Source organism: Ursus arctos, chromosome X (genome assembly GCF_023065955.2).
Source record: "Ursus arctos isolate Adak ecotype North America chromosome X, UrsArc2.0, whole genome shotgun sequence".
NCBI classification, from domain to species: Eukaryota; Metazoa; Chordata; class Mammalia; order Carnivora; family Ursidae; genus Ursus; species Ursus arctos.
Genome location: NC_079873.1, coordinates 70,984,852 through 71,011,561, shown reverse-complemented (window position 1 = coordinate 71,011,561; position 26,710 = coordinate 70,984,852). Strand labels below are relative to the sequence as shown.

General features: G+C 36.3%; 1 protein-coding gene across 1 annotated transcript in view; it reads right to left on the bottom strand.

Annotated features, from left to right (window-relative positions):
* Positions 1–26,710, bottom strand: part of PCDH11X (protocadherin 11 X-linked) — a 386,026-nt gene that overhangs the window by 297,801 nt on the left and 61,515 nt on the right. The window contains exon 3 of the mRNA XM_057304193.1: positions 24,668–25,251. Coding sequence (XP_057160176.1) covers positions 24,668–25,251 — 584 coding nt within the window. The remainder of the gene's footprint in view (positions 1–24,667; positions 25,252–26,710) is intronic.

Genomic DNA, 26,710 nt, shown 5'->3' with positions numbered 1-26,710 from the left:
AGAATGCAAGTCAAGCATATCCATGTAACCAAAACTTGTGCTTTCATTAAAGAGTTACGTGCCATGTTTTGTCTTGTATAAATATATATTTATATTAACTTTCATGTCATTCCCTTTGTGAGAAACAAAATTAAGTATCAAATTGGATTTTATGTAGATCCAGTGAAAAATGAAATAACGGATCAGTAAGTAGGCACCTAAGAATAATCAACATAAAATTTAGCAGTACTTCTTATGGTTAGTTGGCATTAAAAAGTGAAGGGGCATGATGTGAGTAAATTAATCAGACTTGGAAACACATTTTCTCTTCAGTCTCAATTTATAAATTCTAGAATGTAGCTATCTCAAATATCCTATGTATATGTGTGTTCCATCCTGGACTATCAATAACAAGAGTACATAATGAGAGGCATTAATGGACTATGAATATTAACCATGACTCTGATAACAGTAAATGAAGTCAAAATTTACTTAATCCTTGGTGAATCAGAAAAATCTGCAGCCAAGAATACTCTATCCAATAAGGCTATCTCTCAGAATAGAAGGAGAGAAAAAGAGTTTCCTGGACAAACAAAAGTTAAAAGAATTCACGACCACTAAACCAGCCCTGCAACAAATCACAGAGGACTCTGTGAGTGGAAAACAAAAAACATGAGTTAGAGTAAGAAAAATAGGAAGCATAAAAGCAAAAAACAAAAAACAAAAACAAAGCTAAGTATACCTGTAAAAATCAATCAAGAACAGCACAAAATAAAATATTTTAAAATATGATACCAAATATCAGAAATGTGGAGGGAAGAAAAGTGAAGAATGGCTTCATACATCAGTGGTCATCAGCTTAATAAAGAGTATTGTATGCAGAAGATGTTATATAGAATTCTAATGATCACCACAAATCAAAAAGCAGTAATAGATAAGCAAAGTATAAAGAGAAAGGAATCCAAGTATATCACTAAAGATAACCAGCAAACAATGAAAGAGAGCAAAGGGAGAAAAGATCAGAGAAAATCTATAGAAATAGCCACAAAACAAGTAAAATGGCAAGAAATACATACCTATCAATAATGACTGAATATAAAGGAAAAAACACATCAATCAAAAGACATAGAGTGACACAGTGGATAAAAAAAAAAAACCAACAAGACCCATCTATATGATGCCTACAAGAGACTCATTTCAGACCTAAAGACACCTTCAGATTGACAGTGAGGGGATGGAGAAATGTTTATCACGCAAATGTTGTTAAAAGAAAGCCAGAGTGGAGGAGGAGTTAAGATGGTGAAGTAGTAAGAGGACCTTGTGCTTGCCTCATCCCTCAAACACAGCTAGATAATTATCAAATCATTCTGAACACCCATAAAATTGTCTGAGGACTGAGAGAAGAAAAGGCACAGCTAGAGAGAGAAAGAGGCCACATCGTGTAAGGCAAGAGGTGTGGAGATGTGATTTGGGGGAAAAAAGAATTGCAGGTGCAGCAGAGGTGGGGAGCTCTGATCGCAGACAGGGGAGAGAAAGAGGAGATAGATAAAGCAATATGCAGGGGATTGTGCAAGAAAAGCACTTTCCTAAAACCATTGACTGGGAAAACAAGAGGGGATGATAATCGCAAGATTTTATAAGCAGTGGAGCTGAAAGTCTGAAGTATCAGAAGTCCACACCATCACCAGATGGAGTCTGGCAGGCAGAGAGATGCTCCTGTAGAGAGGGAGGGCAGAGGCCAAAGAGCAGACAGCGTACTCTAAGGATCCCCTGGGTCACACTGGGAGACACAGTTCCCCTTCTTGAAGTACATTTGGAGAGGTGCCACTGCCTCTCAGGGGACAAAAGAGCTGGTGGGTGACATTGAGCTTTCCCATTCATTAGCATACAAGTAGAGATGCCTCCTGAGGGCAGCTGATGTGGATGCCAGGTTTTTGCTACGCTTACCACAAAATCCTTCGTGGTCATGCAACTGATTTTCTGGGACAAACCAGTAAAAGCCACAATGCAGTGAAACCTCCCCCCAACCCCGAGGATTAGCACAGGTCTGCACCACATCTGATCCCTAAAACATGGAGTTTTGAAACCCAGCCAGCATGCCTAAAACACAGGAGCACTGCACCACTGCCAGGTGGTTGGATGCTGTGGACACAAACAGAGTGAGGGCAGGGATCCAAGGGAAGACTGGGACACAAGAGGGGAGATTGCTGCTCTTCTGTGAGGGGCTCCTGAACAGTGGAGAGTGCAAATTCCCCTCTCCAGGAAAAAGAGCATGCCAAGGTCATTTTTCACTCCTCCCATCAGCAAGGACAGACTTCAGCAAGCAACACAATGCACAGTGGAGACTTGAGCCACTTACATCAAGCCCTGTCCCATTGTGCTCAGCAGGCACCTTTTTTTTTTTTTTTTTTTACTAGGGCAAGTGTGACTGAGAGCCAGAGCAGCAATGGGACCCTCACCCAGAAGACCAGCACAAACCATTCACGTGCAACAGGTGTACTGATCAGAGAGTGTTTCAAAGTTTCAGCTCTGAAGAAATATGACCAGGCACAGGCTTCCATAGCACACAAAAGACAGACTCCTGGACAAAATATCAAGATGGAGGAATTCATCCCAAAAGAAAGAACAAAGGGTCATGGCCAGGGAGCTAATCAAAATAGATATAAGTAATATGCCTGAACCAGAATTTAAAACAACAATCATAAGGATACTTGCTGGGCTCAAGAAAAGTGTAGGCGAAACCAGACACACCCTACCATAGAGATAAAAGACCCGAAAACTAATCAGGCCGAAATAAAAAAAAAATGCTATAACCAAGATGCTAAACTGACTAGAACTGACCACAAGGATGGAAGCACAGAGGAATGAATAAGTGATATAGAAAATAAAATTATGGAAAATAATGAAGCTGAAAAGAAGAGGGAAATAAAAATGTTGGATCATGAAAGTAGAATTAGGGAATTCAGCGACTCAATAAAGCATAATAACATTCACCTCATAGGAATCCCAGAAGAAGAAGCGAGGGAAAAGGGGGCAGAAGGTTGATTTAAGCAAGTTTTAGCTAAAAACTTCCCTAATCTGAGGAAATAAACAGACACCTAAATCCAGGAGGCACAGATAACTCCCATCAAAATTAACATAAGCAGGCCAACACCAAGAAGTATCACAGTAAAATTTGGAAAATACAGACATAAGGAAAGAATCCTGGAAGAAGCAAGGGAAAAGAAAACTCTAACCTACAAGACAAGACAAATAATGTTAGCAGCAGATCTGTCCACAGAAATCTGACAGGCCTGGAAGAGAGGGGAGTGAAATATTCAAGGTACTGAATGGGAAAGATATGCAGCCAAGAACACTTTATCCAGAAAGGCTATCATTCAGAAGAGAAGGAGAGATAGTTTTCCAGACAAACAAAACTAAAGGAGTTCATGACCACTAAACCAGCCCTGCAGGAAATAATAAAGGGGGCTATTTGAGTGGGAAAGTAAGACTAAAATCAGCAAAGACTAGAAAGGAACAGAAAATCTCCAGAAATAACAACTTTACAGATAATACAATGGCACTAAATTCATATCTATCAATAATCACTCTAAATATAAATGATCCAATCAAAAGACAGAGGGTATCAGACTAGATTTTAAAAACCAAGAAGTATCTGTATGCTGCTTACCAGAGACTCATTTTAGACCTGGAGACACTTGCAGATTGAAAGTGAGGGAATGGAGAACCATCAAGCATGCTAACAGATATCAAAAGAAAGTCAGAATAGCCATACTTGTATCAGAAAAACTAAAATTAAAAGAAAACACATTGATAATAATACAATCATAAGAGGAGACTTCAACACCCCACTTACATGAATGGACAGATCATCTAAGCAGAAAATCAACAAGGAAACAATGGCTTCGAACGACACACTGGACCAAATGGACTTCACAGATATATTCAGAACACTTCATCCTGAAGCAGCAGGATACACTTCCTTTTTGAGTGCACCTGGGTATTCTTCAGAATACATCACATACTAGGTTACAAATCATGCCTCAACAAGAACAACAAGACTGAGATCATACCATGCGTCTTTTCTGACTACAATGCTATGAAACTTGAAGTCAATCATAAGAAAATTTTGGAAAGACCACAAATACATGGAGGTTAAAAAAAGATCCTATTAAAGAATGAATGGGTCAATCAGGAAATTAAAGAAATAAAAAACACAGGGAATCAAATGAAGATAAAAACACAACAGTCCAAAACCCTTGGGATGCAGCAAAAGTGGTCATAAGAGAAAAGTATATAGCAATACAAGCCTACCTCAAGAAACAAGAAAAATCTCAAATACCCAAGATAACCATACACCTAAAGGAGCTAGAAAAAGAACAAATAAAGCCTAAAGGAATTTACTGTTTCTTAGTATTACTGCTTTGGGAAGACCCTGTACTTTAAATCAGCATGTATCAAGTTTGAATATTAAGGAGAGAACTGAAACATTTTTTTCCCAGAGGCTCAGAAAAGCACAAAAAACTGTCATCTTGACCTTACTTTTCTGCTGCACTGAGTTTTACAATCTGTATTTTAATGCGACACATAGCTAATATCATCTTCAATGGGGAATAACTGAGAACTTTTCCTCCAAGGTCAGGAACAAGACAGGGATGTCCACTTTCACCACTGTTATTTAACATACTAGTGGAAGTCACAGCCTCAGCCGTAAGACAACAAAAAGAAATAAAAAGCATCCTGGGGCACCTGGGTGGCTCACTTGGTTAAAAGAGTCAACTCTTGATTTCAGCTCAGGTCACAATCTCAGGGTCCTGGAATCAGGCCCCTCATTAAGCTCTGTGCTCAGTGTGAAGTCTGCTTGAAATTCTATCCCTCTGCCCCTTCCCCCACCTCATGTTCTCTCTCTCAAATAAATAAAATCTTAAAAAAAAAGAAATAAAAAGTATCCAAATTAGCAAAGAAGTCAAACTTTCACTCTTTGCAGATGACATGATACTCTATGTAGAAAACCTGATAGACTCCACAAAAAAATATTGGTAGAACTGATACATGAATACATAATACAAGGTTGCAAGATAGAAATCAATGTACAGAAATCTGTTTAATTTCTATACACCAATAATGAAGCAGCAGAAAGAGAAATCAAGGAATTAATCCCATTTACAATTGTACCAGCAACAATAAGATACCTAGGAATAAATCTATCCAAAGAGGTGAAAGGTCTGTACACTGAAAACTATAAAACACTGATGAAAGGAATTGAAGAGGACACAAAGAAATGGAAACACATTCCATGTTCATGAAGTGGAATATCAAATATTGCTAAAATGTCTATACTACCCAAACAAATCTACCTATTTAATGCAATCCCTATCAAAATACCATCAGCATTTTTCACAGAACTAGAACGAGCAATGCTAAAATTTGTATGGAACCACAGAACACTCCAAATAGCCAAAGCAATCTTGAAATAGAAAAATAAAGCTGGAGGCACCATGATTCTGTACTTCAAGTGCTATTACAAAGCTGTAGTCATCAAATATGGTAGTGGAGCAAAAAAAGACACATAGATCAATGGAACAGAAGAGAAAACCAAGAAATGGAGCCACAACTATGTGGTCAACTAATCTTCAATAAAGCAAGAAAGAATATCCAATGGAAAAAAAACAAAAACAAAACAGTCTCTTCAACAAATGGTGTTGGGAAAACAGCAACATGCAAAAAAATGGAACTGGACCACTTTCTTACACCAACTATAAAAATAAATTCAAAATGGATGAAAGACCTAAAGGTGAGACAGGAATCCATCAAAATCTTAGAGGAGAAAGCAGGCAGCAACTTCTTTGACCTTAGCTATAGCAACTTCTTACTAGACACATTGCTTGAGGTTAGGAAAACAAAACCAAAAATGAACTACTGGGACTTGATCAAGATAAAAAGCTTCTTCACAGCAAAGGAAATAATCAACAAAACTAAAAGGCAGTATAAGGAATGGAATAGATATTCACAAAGGACGTATCTGATAAAGGGTTAGTATCTGAAATCTATAAAGAACTTATCCAACTCAACATCCAAAAAACAGATAACCTAGTTAAGAAATGGGCAGAAGACATGAATAGACACTTTTCCAAAGAAAACATCCAGAGGGCTAACAGACACATGAAAAGATGCTCAACATCAGGGAAATACAAATCAAAATAGTGATGAGACACCACCTCAAATCTGTCAGTATGGCTAAAATTAACAACACAGGAAACCATAGATGTTGGTGAGGATGTGGAGAAAGGGCAACCCTCTTGTACTGTTGGTGGGAATGCAAAGTGGTTCAGCCACTCTGGGAGACAATATGGAGCTTCCACAGAAAGTTAAAAATAGAGCCACCTTATGACCCAGCAATTGCACTACTAGGTATTTACATAAAGGATACAAAAATACTGATTCCAAGGGGCACATGCACCCCAATGTTTATAGCAGCATTTTCAACAATAGCTAAATTATGGAAAGAGCCAAAATATGTCCATCAAGTTATCAATGGATACAGGTGTGGTATGTGTGTCTGTGTGTGTACGTACAATTTACTCAGCCATCAAAAAGAATGAAATCTTGTAATTTGCAATGACACAGATAGCTAGATTGTATTATCCTAAGTGAAACAAGTCAGAGAAAGTCAAATGCCATGTTATTTCACACACATGTGGAAGAAAGAAAACAGATTAACATAAGGGAAGGGAAAAAAAGAGAGGAAAACAAAGCATAAAAAACTCTTAACTATAGAGAACAAACTGAGTGTTGATGGAAGGGAGGTGGGAGGCAGATGGGATAAATTGGTGATGGGTATTAAGGAGGGCACTTGTGTTGAGTACTGGCTGGTATATGTAAGTGATGAATCACTGAATTCTACTCTTAAAACCAATATTACCGTATATGTTTACTATCTAGAATTTAAATAAAAATTTGAAGAAGATGCATATAATAAAATAATAAAGTAATATAAAATAAAATAAAATTACTATGAATAAAATTAAATGCTATAGACATTAAAAAGGGAATAAAGCATATACTATTAACAAAAGAATGATAAATACATATAGGAAATGGAAGAAGATTTCTAAAATAGAAAGCACCATTAACAAAATTACACATAAAATGAAAAATTGGAAAAGATAAATAAATAAAAGAAAGCCAGAATAGCATTACTTATATTGGACAAAATGTACTTTAAAACAAAGAATGCAAAAGAGGCACCTGGGTGGCACACTCAGTTAAGTGTCCAACTCTTGGTTTCGGCTCAAGTCATGATCTTAAGGATCTGAGATCAAGCCGTGTGCTCAGCATGTTGCCTGTTTTGGATTCTGTCCCTCTCCCTTGGCCCCTCCCTCCACTCATGAGTGCGTGTGCTCTCTCTCTCTCAATAAATAACTAAATCTTTAAAAAAACACAAAAATGTATAAAGGGTCGAAAAGGGCAAAATAATAATTAAGGGGACAATAGAAAAAAGAGAATATAAGAATTGTAAACATTTATGCACCCAACATGGGAGCATCCACATACATAAACAATTAATGGCAAACATAAAGGAACTAATAGATACGAATACAATAATAGTAGTGGACTTTAACACCCCAGTTACAGGGATGGACAGATCACCCAAACAAATAATCAAAAAGGAACAGAGGCTTTGAATTACACACTGGACCAGATGGATTTAACAGATATATTCAGAACATTCCATCTGAAAACAGCAGAATACACATTCTTTTCAAGTACGCGTGGAACTCTCTCCAAAACAAATCACATATTGGGCCACAAAACCAGCCTCAACAAATTCAAAATGATCAAAACCATACCATCCATCTTTTCTGACCAGAACATTATGAAACTTGAAGTTAACGACAAGAAAAAATCTGGAAAGACAAAAATACATGGGGGTTAAATGACATACTACATAAAACAATGAATGGGTAAACCAACAAATCAAAGAAAAATAAAACAATAACATGGCAATAATCAAAAATGAAAACACAAAGGTCCAAAATCTTTGGGATGCAGCAAAAATGGTTCTAAGAGGGATGTATATAGCAATAGGAGCCTACCTCAAAAAAGCAAGAAAAATATCAAATAAACAACATAATCTTAAAACTAAAGTAGCTAGAAAAAGAACAACAACAACAACAACAAAACCAAACCAGCAGAAAGAAGGAAATAATAAAAATTAGAACAGAAATAAGTGATATAGAAACTAAAAACAAAAACAAAACAAAGAAACAAAAACAATGGAACAGATCAATGAAACCAGGAGCTGGTTCTTTGAAAACACCTAATAAAATTGATAAACCTCTACCCAGACTTCTCAAAAAGAAAAAAGAAAGGACCCAAATAAAACCACAAATTAGAGAGGAGAAACAACAAGCAATACCATAGAAACACAAGAAGTTGTAAGAGCATATTATGAAAAATTATATGCCAACAAATTAGACAAACTAGAAGAAATGGATAAATTCCTAGAAACTTAGAACCTCACAAAACTGAAGTTGGAAGAAATAGAAAATTTGAACAGACTGATTACTAGGAAGGAAATTGAATCACTAATCAAAAAAACTTCCAACAAACTAAAGTCCAGGTCCAGACTGCTTCATGGGTGAATTCTACCAAACATTTGAAGAGTTAATACCACCTCTCTGGGCTCAGACCTAGCTTGTGGCAACAAGCTAAACGTGCCATAAAAGTCGGAATCATGGCTAAATATGGGACCCGTTATGGTGCTTCCCGCAGGAAAACAGTGAAGAAGATTGAAATAAGCCAGCACGCCAAGTACACTTGCTCCTTCTGTGGCAAAACTAAGATGAAAAGACGAGCTGTGGGGATCTGGCATTGTGGCTCCTGCATCAAAACTATCGCCAGTGGCATCTGGACCTAAAACAATGTTGCTGTCACAGTAAAGTCTGCCATTAGAAGACTGAAGAAATTGAAAGACCAATAGAAGCTCCACAATTGGAAACACTGCTAGACTATAATCAATGGCTTAATTTATGTAACAAAAATAAATAAACAATAAATAAATAAATAAATAAATAAATAAATAAATAAATAAATAAATAAGTTAATACCTATTCTTCTTGAACTATTACTTTTTTAATTATGTTAGTCACCATACAGTACATCCCTGGTTTTTGATGTAAAGTTCCAAGATTCATTACTTGCGTATAGCACCCAGTGCACCATGCAATAAGTGCCCTCCTTAATACCCATCACCAGCCTATCCCATTCCCCCCCACTAAGCCCTCAGTTTGTTTCCCAGAGTCCATAGTCCCTCATGGTTCATCCCCCCTTCTGTTTACCCACCGTTTCTTCTTCCCTTTCTTCTCCTACCAATCTTCCTACTGCTTATGTTCCATAAATGAGTGAAACTATATAATTGTCCTTCTCTGCTTGACTTATTTCACGTAGCATTATCTCCCCCAGTCCCGTCCATATTGCAGCAAATGTTGAGAAGTCATTCTTTTTGATGGCTGAGTAATAGTCCATTGTATATATGCACCACATCTTCTTAATCCAGTCATCTGTTGAAGGGCATCGTGGCTCCTTCCATGATTGAGCTATTGTGGACAATGCTGCTATGAACATTGGGGTGAATAAGGCCCTTCTCTCCACTATGTCTATATCTTTGAGGGTAAATACACAGTAGGGCAATTGCTGGATCATAGGGTAGCTCAATTTTTAACCTTTTAAGGGACATCCACACTGTTTTTCAGAGTGTCTGTACCAATTTGCATTCCCACCAACAATGTAACAGGGATCCCCTTTCTCTACATCCTCTCCAACAATTGTTGTTTCCTGCCTTGTCAATTTTTGCCATTCTAACTGGCATAAGGTGGTATCTCAGTGTGGTTTTGATTTGAATTTCCCTGAGGGCTAATGATTTTGAACATTTTTTCATGTGTCTGTTAGCCATTTGTATGTCTTCATTAGATAATTGTTCATATCTTCTGCCCATTTTTTGATTTGTTTGTTTCCTGTGTATTGAGTTTGAGAAGTTCTTTGTAGATCTTGGATACCAGTCTTTTATCTGTAGTGTCATTTGCAAATATCTTCTCCCATTCCGTGGGCTGCCTCTTAGTTTTTTTGACTGTTTCCTTGGCTGTGCAGAAGCTTTTAATCTTGATGAAGTCCCACAAGTTCATTTTTTCTTTTGTTTCTCTTGCCTTTGGAGATGTGTCATGAAAAAAGTTGCTCTGGCCGATGTCATAGAAGTTGCTGCCTAAGTTCTCTAGGATTTTGATGGATTCCTGTCTCACATCGAGGTATTTCATCCATTTCGAGTTTACCTTTGTGTACAGTGTGAGAGAGTGGTCAAGTTTCATTCTTTTGCATGTAGCTGTCCAATTTTCCCAGTACCATTTATTGAAGAGACTGTCTTTTTTCCACTGGATATTTTATCCTGCTTTGTCAAAGATTAGTTGCCCAAAGATCCGAGGGTCCATTTCTGGGTTCTCTATTCTGCTCCATTGGTCTATGTGTCTGTTTTTGCACCAGTACCATGCTGTCTTTGTGATCACAGCTTTGTAGTATAGCTTGAAATCTGGCAACGTGATGCCCCCAGCTTTGTTTTTCCTTTTCAACAATTCCTTGGTGATTCGGGGCCTTTTCTGGTTCCACACAAATTTAAGGGCTGTTTGTTCCAGTTCTTTGAAGAATGTCATTGGTATTTTGATCGAGATGGCATTGAAAGTGTAGATTGCTCTGGGTAGCATAGACATTTTAACTATGTTAATTCTTCCAATCCATGAGCATGGAATATTTTTCCATCTTTTTGTGTCTTCTTCAATGTCTTTCAAGAGTGATTTGTAGTTTCTAGAATATAGATCCTTTACATCTCTGGTGTACTTAATTCTACGATAATGTATGATTTTTGGTGCTATTGTAAATGGAATGGATTCCTTAAATTCTCATTCTTCAGTCTCATTGTTCATGTATAGAAATGCAACTGGGGGGCGCCTGGGTAGTGCAGCCATTAAAGCATCTTCCCTCGGCTCAGGGCGTGATCCTGGCATTCTGGGATCGAGTCCCACATCGGGCTCCTCTCCTGGGAGCCTGCTTCTTCCTCTCCCACTCTCCCTGCTGTGTTCCCTCTCTCGCTTGCTTTCTCTCTGTCATATAAATAAATAAAATCTAAAAAAAAAAAAAAAAAGAAATGCAACTGATTTCTGAGCATTGATTTTCTATCCTGCCACATTACTGAATTGCTCTATAACTTCTACTAATTCGGGGGTGGATTCTTTTGGGTTTTCCATGTAGAGTATCATGTCATCTGTGAAGAGAGACAGTTTGACTTCTTCTTTGCCAATTTGGATTCCTTTTATCCCCCCCCTTTTTTTTTGTCTGATTGCTGTTGCAAGGACTTCTAGTACTATGTTGAATAATAATGGTGAGAGCGGACATCCTTGTCGTGTTCCTGATCTTAAGGGAAAGGCTTCCAGCTTTTCCCCATTGAGAATGATATTCGCTGTAGGCTTTTCATAGATGGTTTTTATGAAATTGAGGAATGTGCCCTTTATCACTACACTCTGAAGGGTTTTAATCAGGAAAGGATGCTATATTTTGTCCAATGCTTTTTTGGCATCTATTGAGCAGATCATATGGTTCTTGACTCTTTTCTTGTTGACATGATGTATCACACTGATAGATTTGCAAATGTTGAGCCACCTTTGCATTGCAGGGATGAATCCCACTTGGTCATGATGGATAATCCTTTTAATGCTGTTGGATCCTATTAACTGGGATGTTGTTCAGAATTTTGGCATCCATATTCATCAGGGATATTGGTCTGTAATTCTCCTTTTTGATGGGTCTTTGCCTGGTTTGGGGATCAAGGTAATACTGGCCTCATAGAATGAGTTTGGTAGTTTTCCTTCTGTTACTATTTTTTGAAACAGCTTCAGGAGACTAGGTATTATTTCTTTTTTGAATGTTTGATAGAATTCCCCTGGGAATCCATTAGGCCCTGGAGTCTTGTTTTTCAGGAGGTTTTTGATAAGTGCTTCAATCTCTTCATAATTAATCGGTGTGTTTAAAAAATCAATTTCTTCCTTTTTCTCTCTTGGTAGTTTATAGGTTTCCAGGAAGGCATCCATTTCTTCCAGATTATTTAATTTATTGGCATAAAGCTGTTGATAAAAGTTTCTAATGATCCTTCCTATTTCATCGTTGTTGGTTGTGACCTTTCCATTTTCATTCATAATTTTGTTAATTTGGGGCATTTCTCTATTCTTTTGAATAAGTCTGGCCAGTGGCTTATCGATCTTATTTATTCCTTTAAAGAACCAGCTTCTAGTTCTGTTGATCTGCTCTACTGTGCTCCTGGTTTCTAATTCATTGATCTCTGCTCTAATCTTGATCAACTGCTTTCCCGTGCGTGGCTTAGGCCTGTTCTTCTGTTCCTGTTCCAGCTTCTTGAGGTGAGAATATAAAAACTGCATATTAGATTTTTCTATTCTTTCGAGTGAGGCTTGGACGGCTATGTATTTTCCCCTTTGGACTGCCTTTGCAGTGTCCCATAGATTTTAGACCGTTGTGTTTTCATTCTCATTGGTCTCCATAAATTGTTTAAATTGATTTTTCTTTTCCTGGTTTATCCAATCATTCTTGAGCAGGATGGTACTTAATCTCCAAGTGTTTGAGTTTCTTCCAAATTTTTCCTTGTGATTGAGTTCCAATTACAAAGCATTGTGGTCTAAGAATATACAGGGAAAAATTTCCATCGTTTGGTATCAGTTGAGACCTGTTTTGTGACCCAGCGTATGGTCTATTCTGGAAAACGTTCCATGTGCATTCAAAAAGAATGAGTATTCTTATGTTCTGGGGTGTAGTGTTCTATATATATCTATGAGGTCCATCTGGTCTAGTATGGCATTCAAAGGTCTTGTTTCTTAATTGATTTTCTGCTTAGGTGATCTGTCTATTGCTGATAGTGGAGTGTTGGTGTCCCCTACTATTAACGTATTTTTATCTATATGTCCCTTTATTCTGGTTAAGAGTTGGTTTGTGTATCTTGCTGCTCCCCTGTTGGGCGTGTAGATATTTATAATTGTCATATCCACTTGTTGGATACATCCTTTAAGAATAATAAGTGTCCTTCTTTATCTCTAACTACAGTCTTAAGTTTAACATCCAATCTGTCTGATATGAGAATTGCTACTCCAGCTTTCTTTTGATGTCCATTGGCATGAAAAATGGTTTTCTATCCCTTTACATTCAGTCTGAATGTATCTTTAGGTTCAAAATGAGTCTGTTGTAGACAGCAAATGGATGGGTCATGTCTTTTTAGCCAATCTGCAACCCTTTGGTCTTTCATGGGAGCATTTAGGCCATTCACATTGAGAAATTTGATTTTAATGATGTCATGTTGCCTGTAAAGTCTTTGTTTCTATAGATTGTAAATTCTGTTCTATATCACTCTTGGGGCCTTTTTACTTTTATAGAACCCCCCTTAATATCTCCTGTAGGGCTGGTTTCATGGTTATGAAATTGGTCAGTGACTGGCAATTCTGGAAGGTCCTTATCTCTCCATCAATTCTGAATGACAGCCTTGCTGGATAAAGGATCCTTGGCTGCATGTTTTTCTCTGAAAGAGCTTTACAAATGCCCCCCCAACCCTTTCTCTCATTCTAGGTCTGTGTAGACAGGTCTGACATAATCCTAATATTTTTGCCTTTGTACGTGAGAAATTTCCTTGCCCTGGCCGCTCTCAATACTGTATCCTTGGATATAATATTTGTGAATTGCACTATGATGTGACCTCGTGTAGGTTTGTCATGGTTGAATTTGGGAGGGGTCCTCTCTGCCTTTTGGACACAAATGCTTGTTTCCTTTGCCAGATTAGGGAAGTTCTCAGCTACAATTTGTTCAAATATCTCTTCTAGACCTCTGTTTTTCTCCACCCCCTCAGGGATGCAGATGATTCTGACATTGGAACTTTTCATTGAGTCAGTAATCTCCCATAACCTACATTCTTGGGATTGGATTTTCTTGAGCCATGTTTCTGTTTTAGCTTTCTCTTCTACCAGCCCATCCTCCAATTCACTAATTCGTTCTTCTGCCTCATTTACCCTGGCCATCAGAGCATCTAGTTTTGAGTGCATTTGATTCACAGCATTTTTAATTTCTGCCAGATTCACTCTGATTTCTGCCCTTAGAGATTCTATATTCTTGTTAATATTTTCGTTACTATTTTTTTAAGTCTACACATCATCTTGACCATTGTTACTCTGAACTCCATTTCTGATAATTTGGTTATATCCATATCCATCAATTCTGTGGCAGAGGCCACAGACTCATTATGTTTTCTTTGCTGAGGGGGATTTCTCCTTTTCGTCATTCTGATGAGGAGAGGTTGCGGGGTTGCCCAGAGCCCAAATTATTGACCAGGACCAGGCAGTGTGCTCTTGTTTTATAGGGACTTTAGGGATATGGTCTTCTTGATTTTTCAGCCTGCCTTCTGGGCGAGGGCCCTGCTGCGCTGATATTCAGGCAACCCTGTTTGGGTAGAGTCTCCCTGTCCCCTGCGAGGGGCGATGGGGATTGGCACAATGTGAGCTGCTATTTCTGGGCTTTTGTTCTCTGGTGGCTTTCCCTGGCAGTTTTCTGTGGCTCTTCTGAGAGTCAGAGCAGCCCTGGCCATATCCTAGCCTCTGTCTCAGAACAGAGAGATCACAGTCTGCTCTCCACTGAGCTATTCTGGGCTCTTTAACTCTGTTTCTGTTGGTGCTGTTGAAAACCCTGCTGCCGGTGTCCCAGTCCTCACTTCCAGGGCTGGCACGTCTCTGTCCTTTGTGTTTCTATCACCACCAGCCGCCAGCCACTCCCGCGCGTGCTCCTGAGCTCCCTGTTTCATTATGGTTCGCGCGCCCTCCGGAGTGCGGGTTTTCAGTCTGGTCACGTGCGTGCTCCTGGGCTCCCGGTCTCAGTCCGGTTCCAGTGAGCGCTCTATAGCTCCCGTTTTCAGTTTGGATGTGCATGCCTTCCCAGGCTCATTGTCTCTGTCTGTTCTCTTGCGGGTGCCAGTCCACGAGTCTGGCCTGCTCCCCATTGCAGGTGGCTACTGCTTCCCGGCTCCTGAGTGCAGAGGGTCCCTCTCCCTTTCGTTTCTCTTCCAATATCTGTGCGCGGATTCATGGCTCCCCGCTTCCTACCTCAATACTCAGTGCTGGAGATGTTCATTTGTAGAGATCCAGATGTATCTTCCTGTGTCTCAGCCTGATTCCGAGGGTGTTCAGGATGGTCTGGTACCTATCCAGCTAGACTCAGGGCACCAGCTGAAAAAGGGGACCCCTACTCCTCCGCCATCTTAACTGTCATCTCAAACTATTCTAAGAAAAAGAAGAAGGAAAACTTCCAAATTCATTTTATGAAGCCAGTATCACCCTGACAGCAAAAACAGACACCACACAAAAAGAGAAGTGCAGGTTAATATCTCTGAAGAATAAAAATGCTAAACTTATCAAGAAAATACTAGCATAACAAATCCAACAATATATTAAAACAATGATTCATCACAATCAAGTGAGATTTATTCCCAGGATTCAAGAGTAATTCAATATTTCCATATTAATCCATGTAATACATGATGTCAATAACAGAAAGGATAAAAACCATATGATCATTTCAATAGACACAGAAAAGCATTTAAAAAATTACAACATCCATTCATGATAAACATCTTCAACAAAGTAGTTTTAGAGGAAACATACCTTAACATAATAAGGGCCATATATGAAAAACCCATAGCCAGTATCATATTTAATGGGGAAAAACTGACAACTTTCCCCTTAAGGTCAGGAAAAAGACAAGGAAGTACACTCACACCACTTTTGTTCAACATATTACTGGAAGTCCTAACCACATTAATCAGACAACAAAAATAAGTAAAACACATCCAAATTGGTAAGGATGGACTGAAACTTTCACTATTTGCCGATGACATACTACTATATATAGAAAACCCAAGACCATAGAAAAACTACTATGAGTGATAAATGAATTCAGTAACATCACAGGATACAAAATCAATTTTCCAGAAATCTGTTGCATTTCTGTACACAAATAATGAAGCAGCAGAGGGAGAAATTAAGAAAACATTCCCATCTACAATTTTACCAAAAATAATAAGATACCTAGAAATAAAACTAACCAAAGAAGTGAATGACCTGTACTCTGAAAACTACAAAATACTGATGAAAGGAATTCAAAATGATACAAAGAAATGGAAAGACATTCCATGACCATGGATTGGAAGAACAATTATTGTTAAAATGCCTATACTACCCAAAGCAATATACAGATTTAATGCAGTCCCTATGTAGAATTTAAGAAACAAAACAAAGGAACATAGGGTGAAAAAAAAGAGGAAAATCAAGAAACAGACTCTTAACTACAGAGGACAAACTGATGGTTACCAGAGGGAAGGAGAATGGGGGAATAGGTTAAACAGGCGATTGGGATTAAGGAGGGCATTTGTTGTGATGAGCACCAGGTTTTCTATGTATGTGTAGAATCACTAAATTCTCTACCTGAAACTAATACTACACAGTATGTGAACTATTTGGAATTTAAATAAAACTTGAGAAAAAAAATAATGCAACCCCTATCAAAATACCAACAGTATTTTTTCACAGAGCTAGAACAAAAAATCTTAAAATGTCTTTGGAACTATGAAAGAGCCCAAATAGCCAAAGCAACCTTAAAAAGAAAAACAAAGCTGTAGGTATCACAATTACAGACCAAGTTATCCTACAAAGCTGTAGTAATCAAAACTGTGTGGTACTTGCACTAAAATAGACACATAGATCAAAAGAACAGAATAGAAAACCCAGAAATAAACCCACAATTATATGCTCAATTCATCACTGACAAAGCAGGAAGTAATATCCAATGGGAAAACGTCTCTTCAACAAATGGTGTTGGGAAAATTGGTCTGCTACATGCAAAAGAATGAAACTGGACCATTTTCTTACACTATACACAAAGATAAATTCAAAATGAATTAAAGACCTAAATGTGAGCACTGAAACCATAAAAATTCTTAAAGAAAGCATAGGCAGTATTGTCTTTGACATCAGCTGTGGCAACATTTTTCTAGATATATCTCCTGAGGCAAGGGGAAAGAAACACAAAAAATTAACTATTGGGACTATACCAAAATAAAAAGCTTCCTCATAGAAGAGGAAACAACAAAACTAAAAGGCAATCTACTGAATAGGAGAAGATGTTTTGTAAATGATATATCCAATAAAGTATTAGTATTAAAAAATATGCAAAAAACTTATAAAACTTAACACCAAAAAAACAAGTAATCCAACTAAAAAATGTGCAGAAGACATGAGCAGACATTTCTCCAAAGGCACACAGATGGCCAACAGACATATGAAAAGATGCTCAACATCACTCATCATCAGGGAAATGCAAAGCAAAACTACAGTGAGGTATCACTTCACACTTATCAGTATGGCTAAAATGAAAAGCACAAGAAACAACAAGTGTTGACAAGGATGTAGATAAAAAGAAATTCCCTTGCACTGTTGGTGGGAATGCAAACTGATGGAGCCATTGTAACATTATGGAGGTTCCTCAAAAAGTTGGAAATAGAACTATCCAATGATCCAGTAATTGCACTACTGGGTATTTACCTCTAAAATGCAAACAAACAAATAAACAAACAAACAACACTAATTCAAAGTCATACATGAACCCAATGCTTATAGCAGTATTACTTACAATAGCCAAATTATGCAAGCAGCCCACGTGTCCCTGGAGAGATGAATGGATAAAGAAGAAGTGGTATAAATACAGAAAGGAATACTATTCAGCCATAAAAAATGAAATTGTGCCATTTGCAACAACACGGATGGAGCCAAAGAGTATAATGTTAAGCAAAATATGTCAGAGAAAGACAAATACCTTATGACTTCAGTCATGTGTGTAATTTAAAAAGCAAAACAAACAAGCAAAGGAAATAGAGTGAGAGAGAAACCAAGAAACAGATTCTTAACTATAGAGAACAAACTCATGGTTACCAGAGGGGGTGTAGGTGTAAGTATAGGTAAAATAGGTGGTGGGGATTAATGAATACACTTATCATGATGAGCACTAAGTGATAAATTGTTGAATCACTATATTGTACACCTGAAACTAATATAACACTGTATATTAACTATACTGGAATCAAAATGAAATTTAAAAATTTAAAAATATATATATTTAATGAATGTCACTTAATCCTATTAGTGCCAAACTCTCATTTTAATAAGAACTGAGAACATTAATAAAGATCCATTTATGAAGAAAATGAGTTTTATATTTTCATTATTCCCACTGAAGGTTCAGTTTGATAATAACCCTCAGTTTTCAGGAACATAATAGTCATTAGCATTAGATTTGTCATCTCTTTTGCTTTTTAGCACAGACCAAAAATGTTTATCTGCCCTTTATATAAATCAGAGAATAGAGAATTGGGTTATTTTAGCTTTGAAAGGGTAAACTTCTAGTTAAAATTTCATTTTATAGTTGAAAAATGAGGAAATCACTATATTCAAACTCCTTTCATCCTCTTAGAAGTAACTATGCTTTTTAGGGGCACCTGGGTGGTGCAGTCGTTAAGCATCTGCCTTCGGCTCTGGGCGTGATCCCAGCGTTCTGGGATCGAGCCCCACATCAGGCTCCTCCACTATGAGCCTGCTTCTTCCTCTCCCACTCCCCGTGCTTGTGTTCCCTCTCTCCCTGGCTGTCTCTATCTTTGTCAAATAAATAAATAAAATCTTTTTTTTTTTTTAAAGAAGTAACTATGCTTTCTAAGACAAACACATTGTTATAGTCTGCATGTTCTGCCTGGAATAACATTGGTGAATCTTTATTCATTGCTCCTGCTAACTTACTTCACACCACTTTGAGCTATGGTTACATAAGATAAAGAAATAACAGTTCCTTCAGAATAATAAAGTTTGACATATCATAATAAAAAAATTAAAAAAAGAATAATAAAGTTTGCTTGCTTTTTGTCTCCAGGATATATTATTGGATGCCTCTTTCTTGGCAATTTAATTCAATATTACTAAATCTAATTGTAGATGATATTTCCACAATTTGGATTTTCTAATCCCAGACTTAAAAACAAATCTCACTTTAACCTTAGTTTCATAAGTCCAAACTCTTGATCAAGAGGAAAGATACTTACCTTGTCAATTTTAGGTTTTTTTGACTGTTGGAGAGGATGTGGAGAAAGGGGATCCCTCTTACACTGTTGGTGGGAATGCAAGTTGGTACAGCCACTTTGGAAAACAGCGTGGAAGTCCCTCAGAAAGTTAAAATGAGCCACCCTATGATCCAGCAATTGCACTACTGGATATTTACCCCAAAGATACAGATGTAGTGAAGAGAAGGGCCATATGCACCCCAATGTTCATAGCAGCATTGTCCACAATAGCTAAATTGTGGAAGGAGTTGAGATGCCCTTCAACAGATGACTGGATTAAGAAGATGTGGTCCATATATACAATAGCCATCAGAAAGAACGATTTCTCAACATTTGCAGCAACATGAACGGGACTGGAGGAGATTATGCTAAGTGAAATAAGTCAAGCAGAGAAAGACAATTATCATATGGTTTCACTCATTTATGGAACATAAGAAATAGCAGGGAGATTGGTAGAAGAAAAGGAAGAGTGAAGGGGAGGTAAACAGAAGGGGGAATGAACCATGAGAGACTATGGACTCTGGGAAACAAACTGAGGGCTTCAGAGGGGAGGGGTTGGGGGATTGGGATAGGCTGGTGATGGGTAGTAAGGAGGGCACGTATGGAGCACTGGGTGTTATACGCAAATAATGAATCATGGAACACTACATCAAAAACTAAGGATGTACTGTATGGTGACTAACATACATAATAAAAACGCATTATTAAAAGCAAAGAGGAAAGATATTTAGTTCTCATTTAGCTTTAAATGTAAAGACCAAATATTTATATCTGTTTTAAATAAAATAGAAATAAGTGCCCAAATCTTGATTATGTGAAAAGACTCTGCCCAAGATTAAATTTTTTTTTATGGTTGGTTGAAAAGATAAAGATGCTTTATGGAATGGGCAAAATGGGTGAGGGTTTCAAGTAGGATCACTAATCTGAGAAAAACTTGATCTTCATGCTCTGTCAGCATAAACTGTCAACGTTTGAAACATTGTCATGCCTGCTTCAAGGGAACTGATCAACAAATGTCACTGGACTAGTATAGAAATATTATTGATATATGTGAGGGAAGATGGAAATAAGCAGAAAATGAAGACATATGTAATATTACTACACAAACTAATTTACCCTCAGTTCCAACCATAGGAAGAAGTAGGTCTTTGTGGTTTATATCCATATCCTGAATCAGATTGAGTACTTGAAGTTTATTTCTATTTGTGAAAATATTGGCTTCCCTGTCAACAAGACTTAGAATGTGAAAAAAAGCTTTATAAATAACAGGCCATCACAATAACAAGGTGAAAGTTAAAGAGATACTGTAATATCCTACTCCTGGCTAACAGTTTCCATACTGCAAATTCTCAATTACTAATTGCAAAATTAGATGCAGATATTTATATATCTGTATATACCATATATAATATAAAATAAAATATTTTAAAAATATATTATTTAATAACATTTAATAAAACAATATAATTACTATATATAATAATGTATATTTATAATATATAACTATATAACATACATGTACATATATGTGTATATATATGTATTTATATACACGTATGTATGTATAGATATATATAGTTATAAATATTTAATATAGGTAGTTCAAATTAAGGGAAATTATATCAAAATATCATGGGGAATTCTCATCATAGCATGACTTTACTTGAAACATAGGGAAAAGTGAAGATTTTTGCTTCTAGGTATTTTTTTAAGTGGCAACCAACATTAGAAACTTTCAATGAATCTTTTTTTTTTTTCTTTAGTAAGTATCCTAATCTTGGGGCACCTGGGTGGCTCAGTTGGTTAAGCATTTAACTGTTGAGTTGGGCTCAGGTCATGATCTCAGGGTCATGAGATGGAGCCCCATGTGGGCTCCATGCCCATCATGGAGACTGCTTAAAATTCTCTCTCCTTCTCTTTCTGCCCCTCCCCCTCCTCCCACCCGCAGGTGCACTCTCTCTCTCTCTTTCTCAAAAAAAAGTATCCTAATTTCCTAAAAAGTTGAATATTAACCTTGCCAAGGCCACATAGATACGTTTTAACATAATTTTCTTTGCACTAAGCAGAATCATTTGGTAATCACTTCATTCTTTCATTTCTCACTTTCTCCTTTAACTTCTTTGCCTCTTTTTTCTTTTTCCTTCCTCTTGTATCATGAACTTGTTGTGATCCCCATCCTCGAGGTTACCTATCTGTCTGTCAGTTAAATCTAAGAGTCAGAAGACCTTATTCTGGTCCCCAACTTTATCACTTACTAGTCATATGACCATAAGCAAAATAAATTATTACTCTGAAACACATTTTCAAAGTATTCAAAATGTGGAATAATAATGCTTGCCTTGTTTATGTCAAAGCACATGTAATATCACAAAAAAGGAAAAATTAAGTTAAAATATTTATATATTAAATTTTTGAAGATAAATATTCTAAGTTTTATGTTACTTATATTATATACATTTTTGATACATTTAATACATCTTTTTCACCACTGCATTTTCAGTTAATTAATACAGAATTATCAGTAGCAAGACCCCTTCATGTGTAAATTGACCTATTTTTCCCTAAAAATTTTCCCTATATCTCCCCCTTCTCTCCCTTTACTATCTGAACTTTACATATACATTTTATATATCCCTAGTTAGGATAAACTGTGATTTTGCTGGTCTTGTCTATTCAACAAAAATAGAACAAAGTAATATTAATGAAATTTTCATCCTATTCTGCAGGACAAATGTTATTATTATGGTTGGCCTACTTGTAACACTTATTAAAGTTAATGGATAAATCATAACATGTTTATTTTCTTTCTATTTAATCTTCCCATCCCTTCAGCATACATACCACTTTCATGACAAGACGTTTTTGTAAGTCAAACGATATTCAGTTAATGTCATCCATGTCATAACCCTCTGTGTGCCTGGGGCTATGTTTTACCTTCCATACTCATTATTTTTTTTTTGTCATACTCATTATTTTAACAAGCAGTTAGGTCAGTTATCTGTACATGGAGCCAACAAATGCCTCAATACTTTAAGTAGACCATGTAGTCCGCTTTTACCTTATCACACATTCTAAAGAGGAACCAAATTTTAGAGAACGTCTACTTCTTTTTTTTATAATAATATTTTTTATTATATTATGTTAGTCACCATACAGTATATCCCTGGTTTTTGATGTAAAGTTCCATGATTCATTAGTTGCGTATAACACCCAGTGCACCATGCAATATGTAGAGCACGTCTACTTCTAAAACACATCTAATAACCTCTAGTGAGTGTGTCTTTTTATTATTTGCTGATAATATCTCAAAGAAATTAAAAAGAAAACAGATTTTAACAAAGTTAAAATTATGCCAATAAGTTTATTTGTTTTATTTAAATTTCTTAAGCAGCTTTCCAGACAAATCAGAAATATATTATAAATTTGTTATGCTATCCTGAGGGAGTATGACAAAATTATTCTTACAAGTAGTTTCTTTGAAATAGCAAAACACTGCATTTCAAAACAATACATTTGTCTTGATGGTTGGTGGGGAAACTGTATTACTAATACCTGATTTAAATTTGGTAAGGCCCCATTTTGATTTTATCTGTTATTTTTTATTTTCCAAATAAACTTTTTCTTTGTTTTGACTCTGTTATCTAATATAGTAGCCACTAATCACTTGTGGCTATTAAAATTAAGATTAAATAAAATAAAAATTCAGTTACTTGGTAGCACTAACCTCATCTTAAGTACTCAATAGGCACATATAGCCAATAGCTACATATTGGCTATCACAGATTATAGAATTTATGTCACTGCAGAACGTTACATTGGACAGTGTTGTTTTAGAGATAGTATCTACTCTGCTATACAACTTACAATTTAAAGTGATAAATCTCACCTATCCATAAACAGTCAAATGCTTTAAAGCATCTCCAAAAATCATCAGCAGTTCTATCTACTTTCTACTGAGTGCTTATTGCCCCAATTCTGCCTTTGTGACATGTACATCAACATCCTCATATTATGATGGAAGAAACTAAAGGTCAGAAAAATTAAGCTGGAGGTGACATATCTAGTCAGCAGTAAGCACAAAATTGTGATCCATATCTTTCTGACTCCTGCATATTTTCCCATTTCATCAGATAAGGAGGTCTTACCTAAAAAATGCTCATTTATAAATCTTTTATCCCTTCTCTTTCTGTTCTTACTTCTTATACACTTGTGTGCATTTCACTTGAATTTGCTCAAGAAATCTATAACCTTCTATTACTGAATGTATTTATAAGCAAATATGTCTTTACAACTTAACAGCATTAGCTGAGTAGTTTTCCAATGTTATACATCTTCCAAGCCAAAACCATCAGATGATATATATCAAAATATTTATGTGTTCTTAGGATATTTTGCAACATTGACCATTATGTTCATCATAATAATCTGGTAGTGAATAGTCAGAAAATGTTTATAAAACTTTAAAAATTCCTTAACTAATCTATATTAAGTCTGAACATTTGTTCTTTCACACATTTTCCAGGATCATTCAAGAGCATTGAACTATTTCACATATTCAAATCTGAGTTTCCTATTATCCGAAATACTATATAGGTAATTTAAAGGAATCACCCATTCACTCAATAAACAAGATCCCTCTGTACATATTTCAAATACAATTGTTCCACCTATTCTTCCTTCTGCCTTCCCTATGCCAAGACTCAAGTCAGATCAAAATAGGTTCTTCAGATAAACTGAAACTTTTTGGCTAAAAATCCTACATACCCTTTATAGGAAGTGAGTGTTTTGTGTTTTCAAAGAATTAGAAAAAATGAAAATATTTAACATTAGCAGCACATTGGCTAAAACTTAATCTCATTCTGTTGACTCAAGAGATGCTTAAAGATCTTGCCTTGACTTGAAATTGCCATGAAAAATATTTATTATTCTACATATGTATAGAAACATTAGTAATAAAAATGTTCTATTCACCACTCAAATAAGTTTCTTTGGCATTTTTTCAACTGCCAAGAGAAAACTTCCTATCTAAAATGATCACTGAGTAAAACTGATAGATTTGTGCATTCATTCTTAATGTTTACATTGCTTATTTAGGTCCACCGCTTATTTAGGTCCACCTTGTGGCAGAGTCACAACTAGACAAATTAAAAGTAAGGTATTGGGTAGGTTATTTATTGTAAGTAGCAGGGCTGAGCTCCTTGTCTGACCCCTATAATAGATTAAGAGAAACATAATCAACTGCTTGAAAATAAATATACATAAAAAAATTCATAAACTTCATGCAATCACAAGAATTGCATTGCCGAGTTTCCTTCACTATGCTTAAACTTTTTTAAAAAATTAGGGTGATGGCTTACTCAAAATTTGAAGTACACAAAGATCCTTTTATTTTTTTGCCTTTTAAAAATGAATTATCTTGAACAAGGTGTTTTTAAAACATACCTTAATTAATTGGTAGTTTTGAACTCCGTTTATTCCTATGTCAGGATCAATGGCTGCTGGGAGAGCATATCGAGAGTTTATAGCTGAGTTCTCCGGAATTGATATGTTGATAACTGTTGCTGGGAATAACGGTGCATTATCATTTATGTCTTCTATTAGAAAACGTATCTTAACCAGTCTAAATATTTCATCTGGCAAAACGGCAACCTCCACTTCATAAAAGCAACGGGTTTCTACCAGGATACCAGCACACAATTTCTCACGATCAATGCGAGTTCCAGCAGTGAAGATCTCACCAGTACCTTCTTCAATTCGAATCAGTGGCACATCACCAGTCTTATATACTAGCTTAAACTGCATAGGAGATGTTAAGGACTTGTCTGGGATCAGTGACAAGTTGAGGTCTTTCAGCAAGTCGCCTATCAGAACGTTTTCTGGCATTTCTTCTCGGACTGTGTAGTTTTTCTCCTGGGCGCCAGACTGAAATACGACACATGCTAAAAGGACTGCAAATATGTATGTTCCAGACAACAAGTCCATACCAGGCACAATAGTGATGGTTCTCTGTATCAACCCACAGAAAACTGTCAAAGAGAAACAGAAAAGAAAGAGAGAGAGAGAGAGAAAGAGAGAAGAAATTATTAAAGCCAACCAACCATTAAATGTATGTTAACTAAATGCTCAGTTTTAAAATCATTAAATTAAAATATTAGCACAATTGACTCTTAAATAATATTATGGATTTTTCATTAAGATAAAAGGTAAATTATACAACATACCTACAGTAATTAAAAGACTCAGTATTTGTGAAAGTGGTCACCATTGATAAAATATATAAAAGATATAATATACCAAGGTAGATAAAGTTAATAAAAATAATTAAAAACACTTAATTCAATACTTAAGGTAAAGTAACGTATATTTGTTATTAATAAAAAATATAATCATTATTCATTATTATAATATGGCTTTCAAATGTAATTCTTCTATTGGTAATAAATGTTTTATACAATAGTCCCTGTGTTCAGTTCTGTGCTTCAAAGGATACAAAGAATCATGACACATGAGGGATTCAGAAAGTTCGGATTAAAGAAGAAGAGTCCTTTGAGAAAGGAAGGGGTTGATGACACATGCCTAAACATGAGAAGGACTACCATGTGAAAAGTTCAACATTTTCTTTCTTTGGATGAGAGGAATAGGGATAGGTAAAAATTACAGGGAGGCAACTTTCAGATCAACATAAACAACTGCCTATTAAAGCATTCTTTGGGGGAAAAATAGTTTTCAGGAGATAGTAAGAAGCTAGATAACCAACTTAGATCTACATATCTATGATTAGGTAGATAACATCCAAAACATTCCATGGGAGAGCTGGACTAGAAGACATTCCAACTTTGGGAATTTATGTCTATACATTGAAAGTAGATCATATTAAAATGGGTTTCATATCTACAAACTGACACCCAAAAAACAAATAATCCAGTTAAGAAATGGGCAGAAGACATGAATAGACACTTTTCCAAAGAAGATATCCAGATGGCTGACAGACACATGAAAAGGTGCTCAGCATCATTCATCATCAGAAATAATGAATCAAAACCACAATGAGATACCACCTCACACCAGTCAGAATGGCTAAAATCAACAACACAATAAAGAATAGGTATTGGCAAAGATGCAAAGAAAGGGAATCCTCTTACACTGTTGGTGGGAATACAAACTGGTGCAGCCACTCTGGAAAACAGTATGGAGGTTCCTCAAAAAGTTAAAAACAGAATGACCTTACGACTCAGCAACTGATCTATTACGTATTTATCTAAAGGATACAAAAATAGTGATTTGAAGGGGCACATGAACCCCAATGTTTATAACAGTATCATCAACAATAGCCAAATTATGGAAAGAGCTCAAATGTCCACCGACTGATGAATGAATAAAGAAGAGGTGGTATATATATATGCAATCGAATATCACTCAGCCATCAAAAAGAACAAAATCTTCCATTTGCAATGACACGGATGGAACTAGAGTGTATTATTCTAA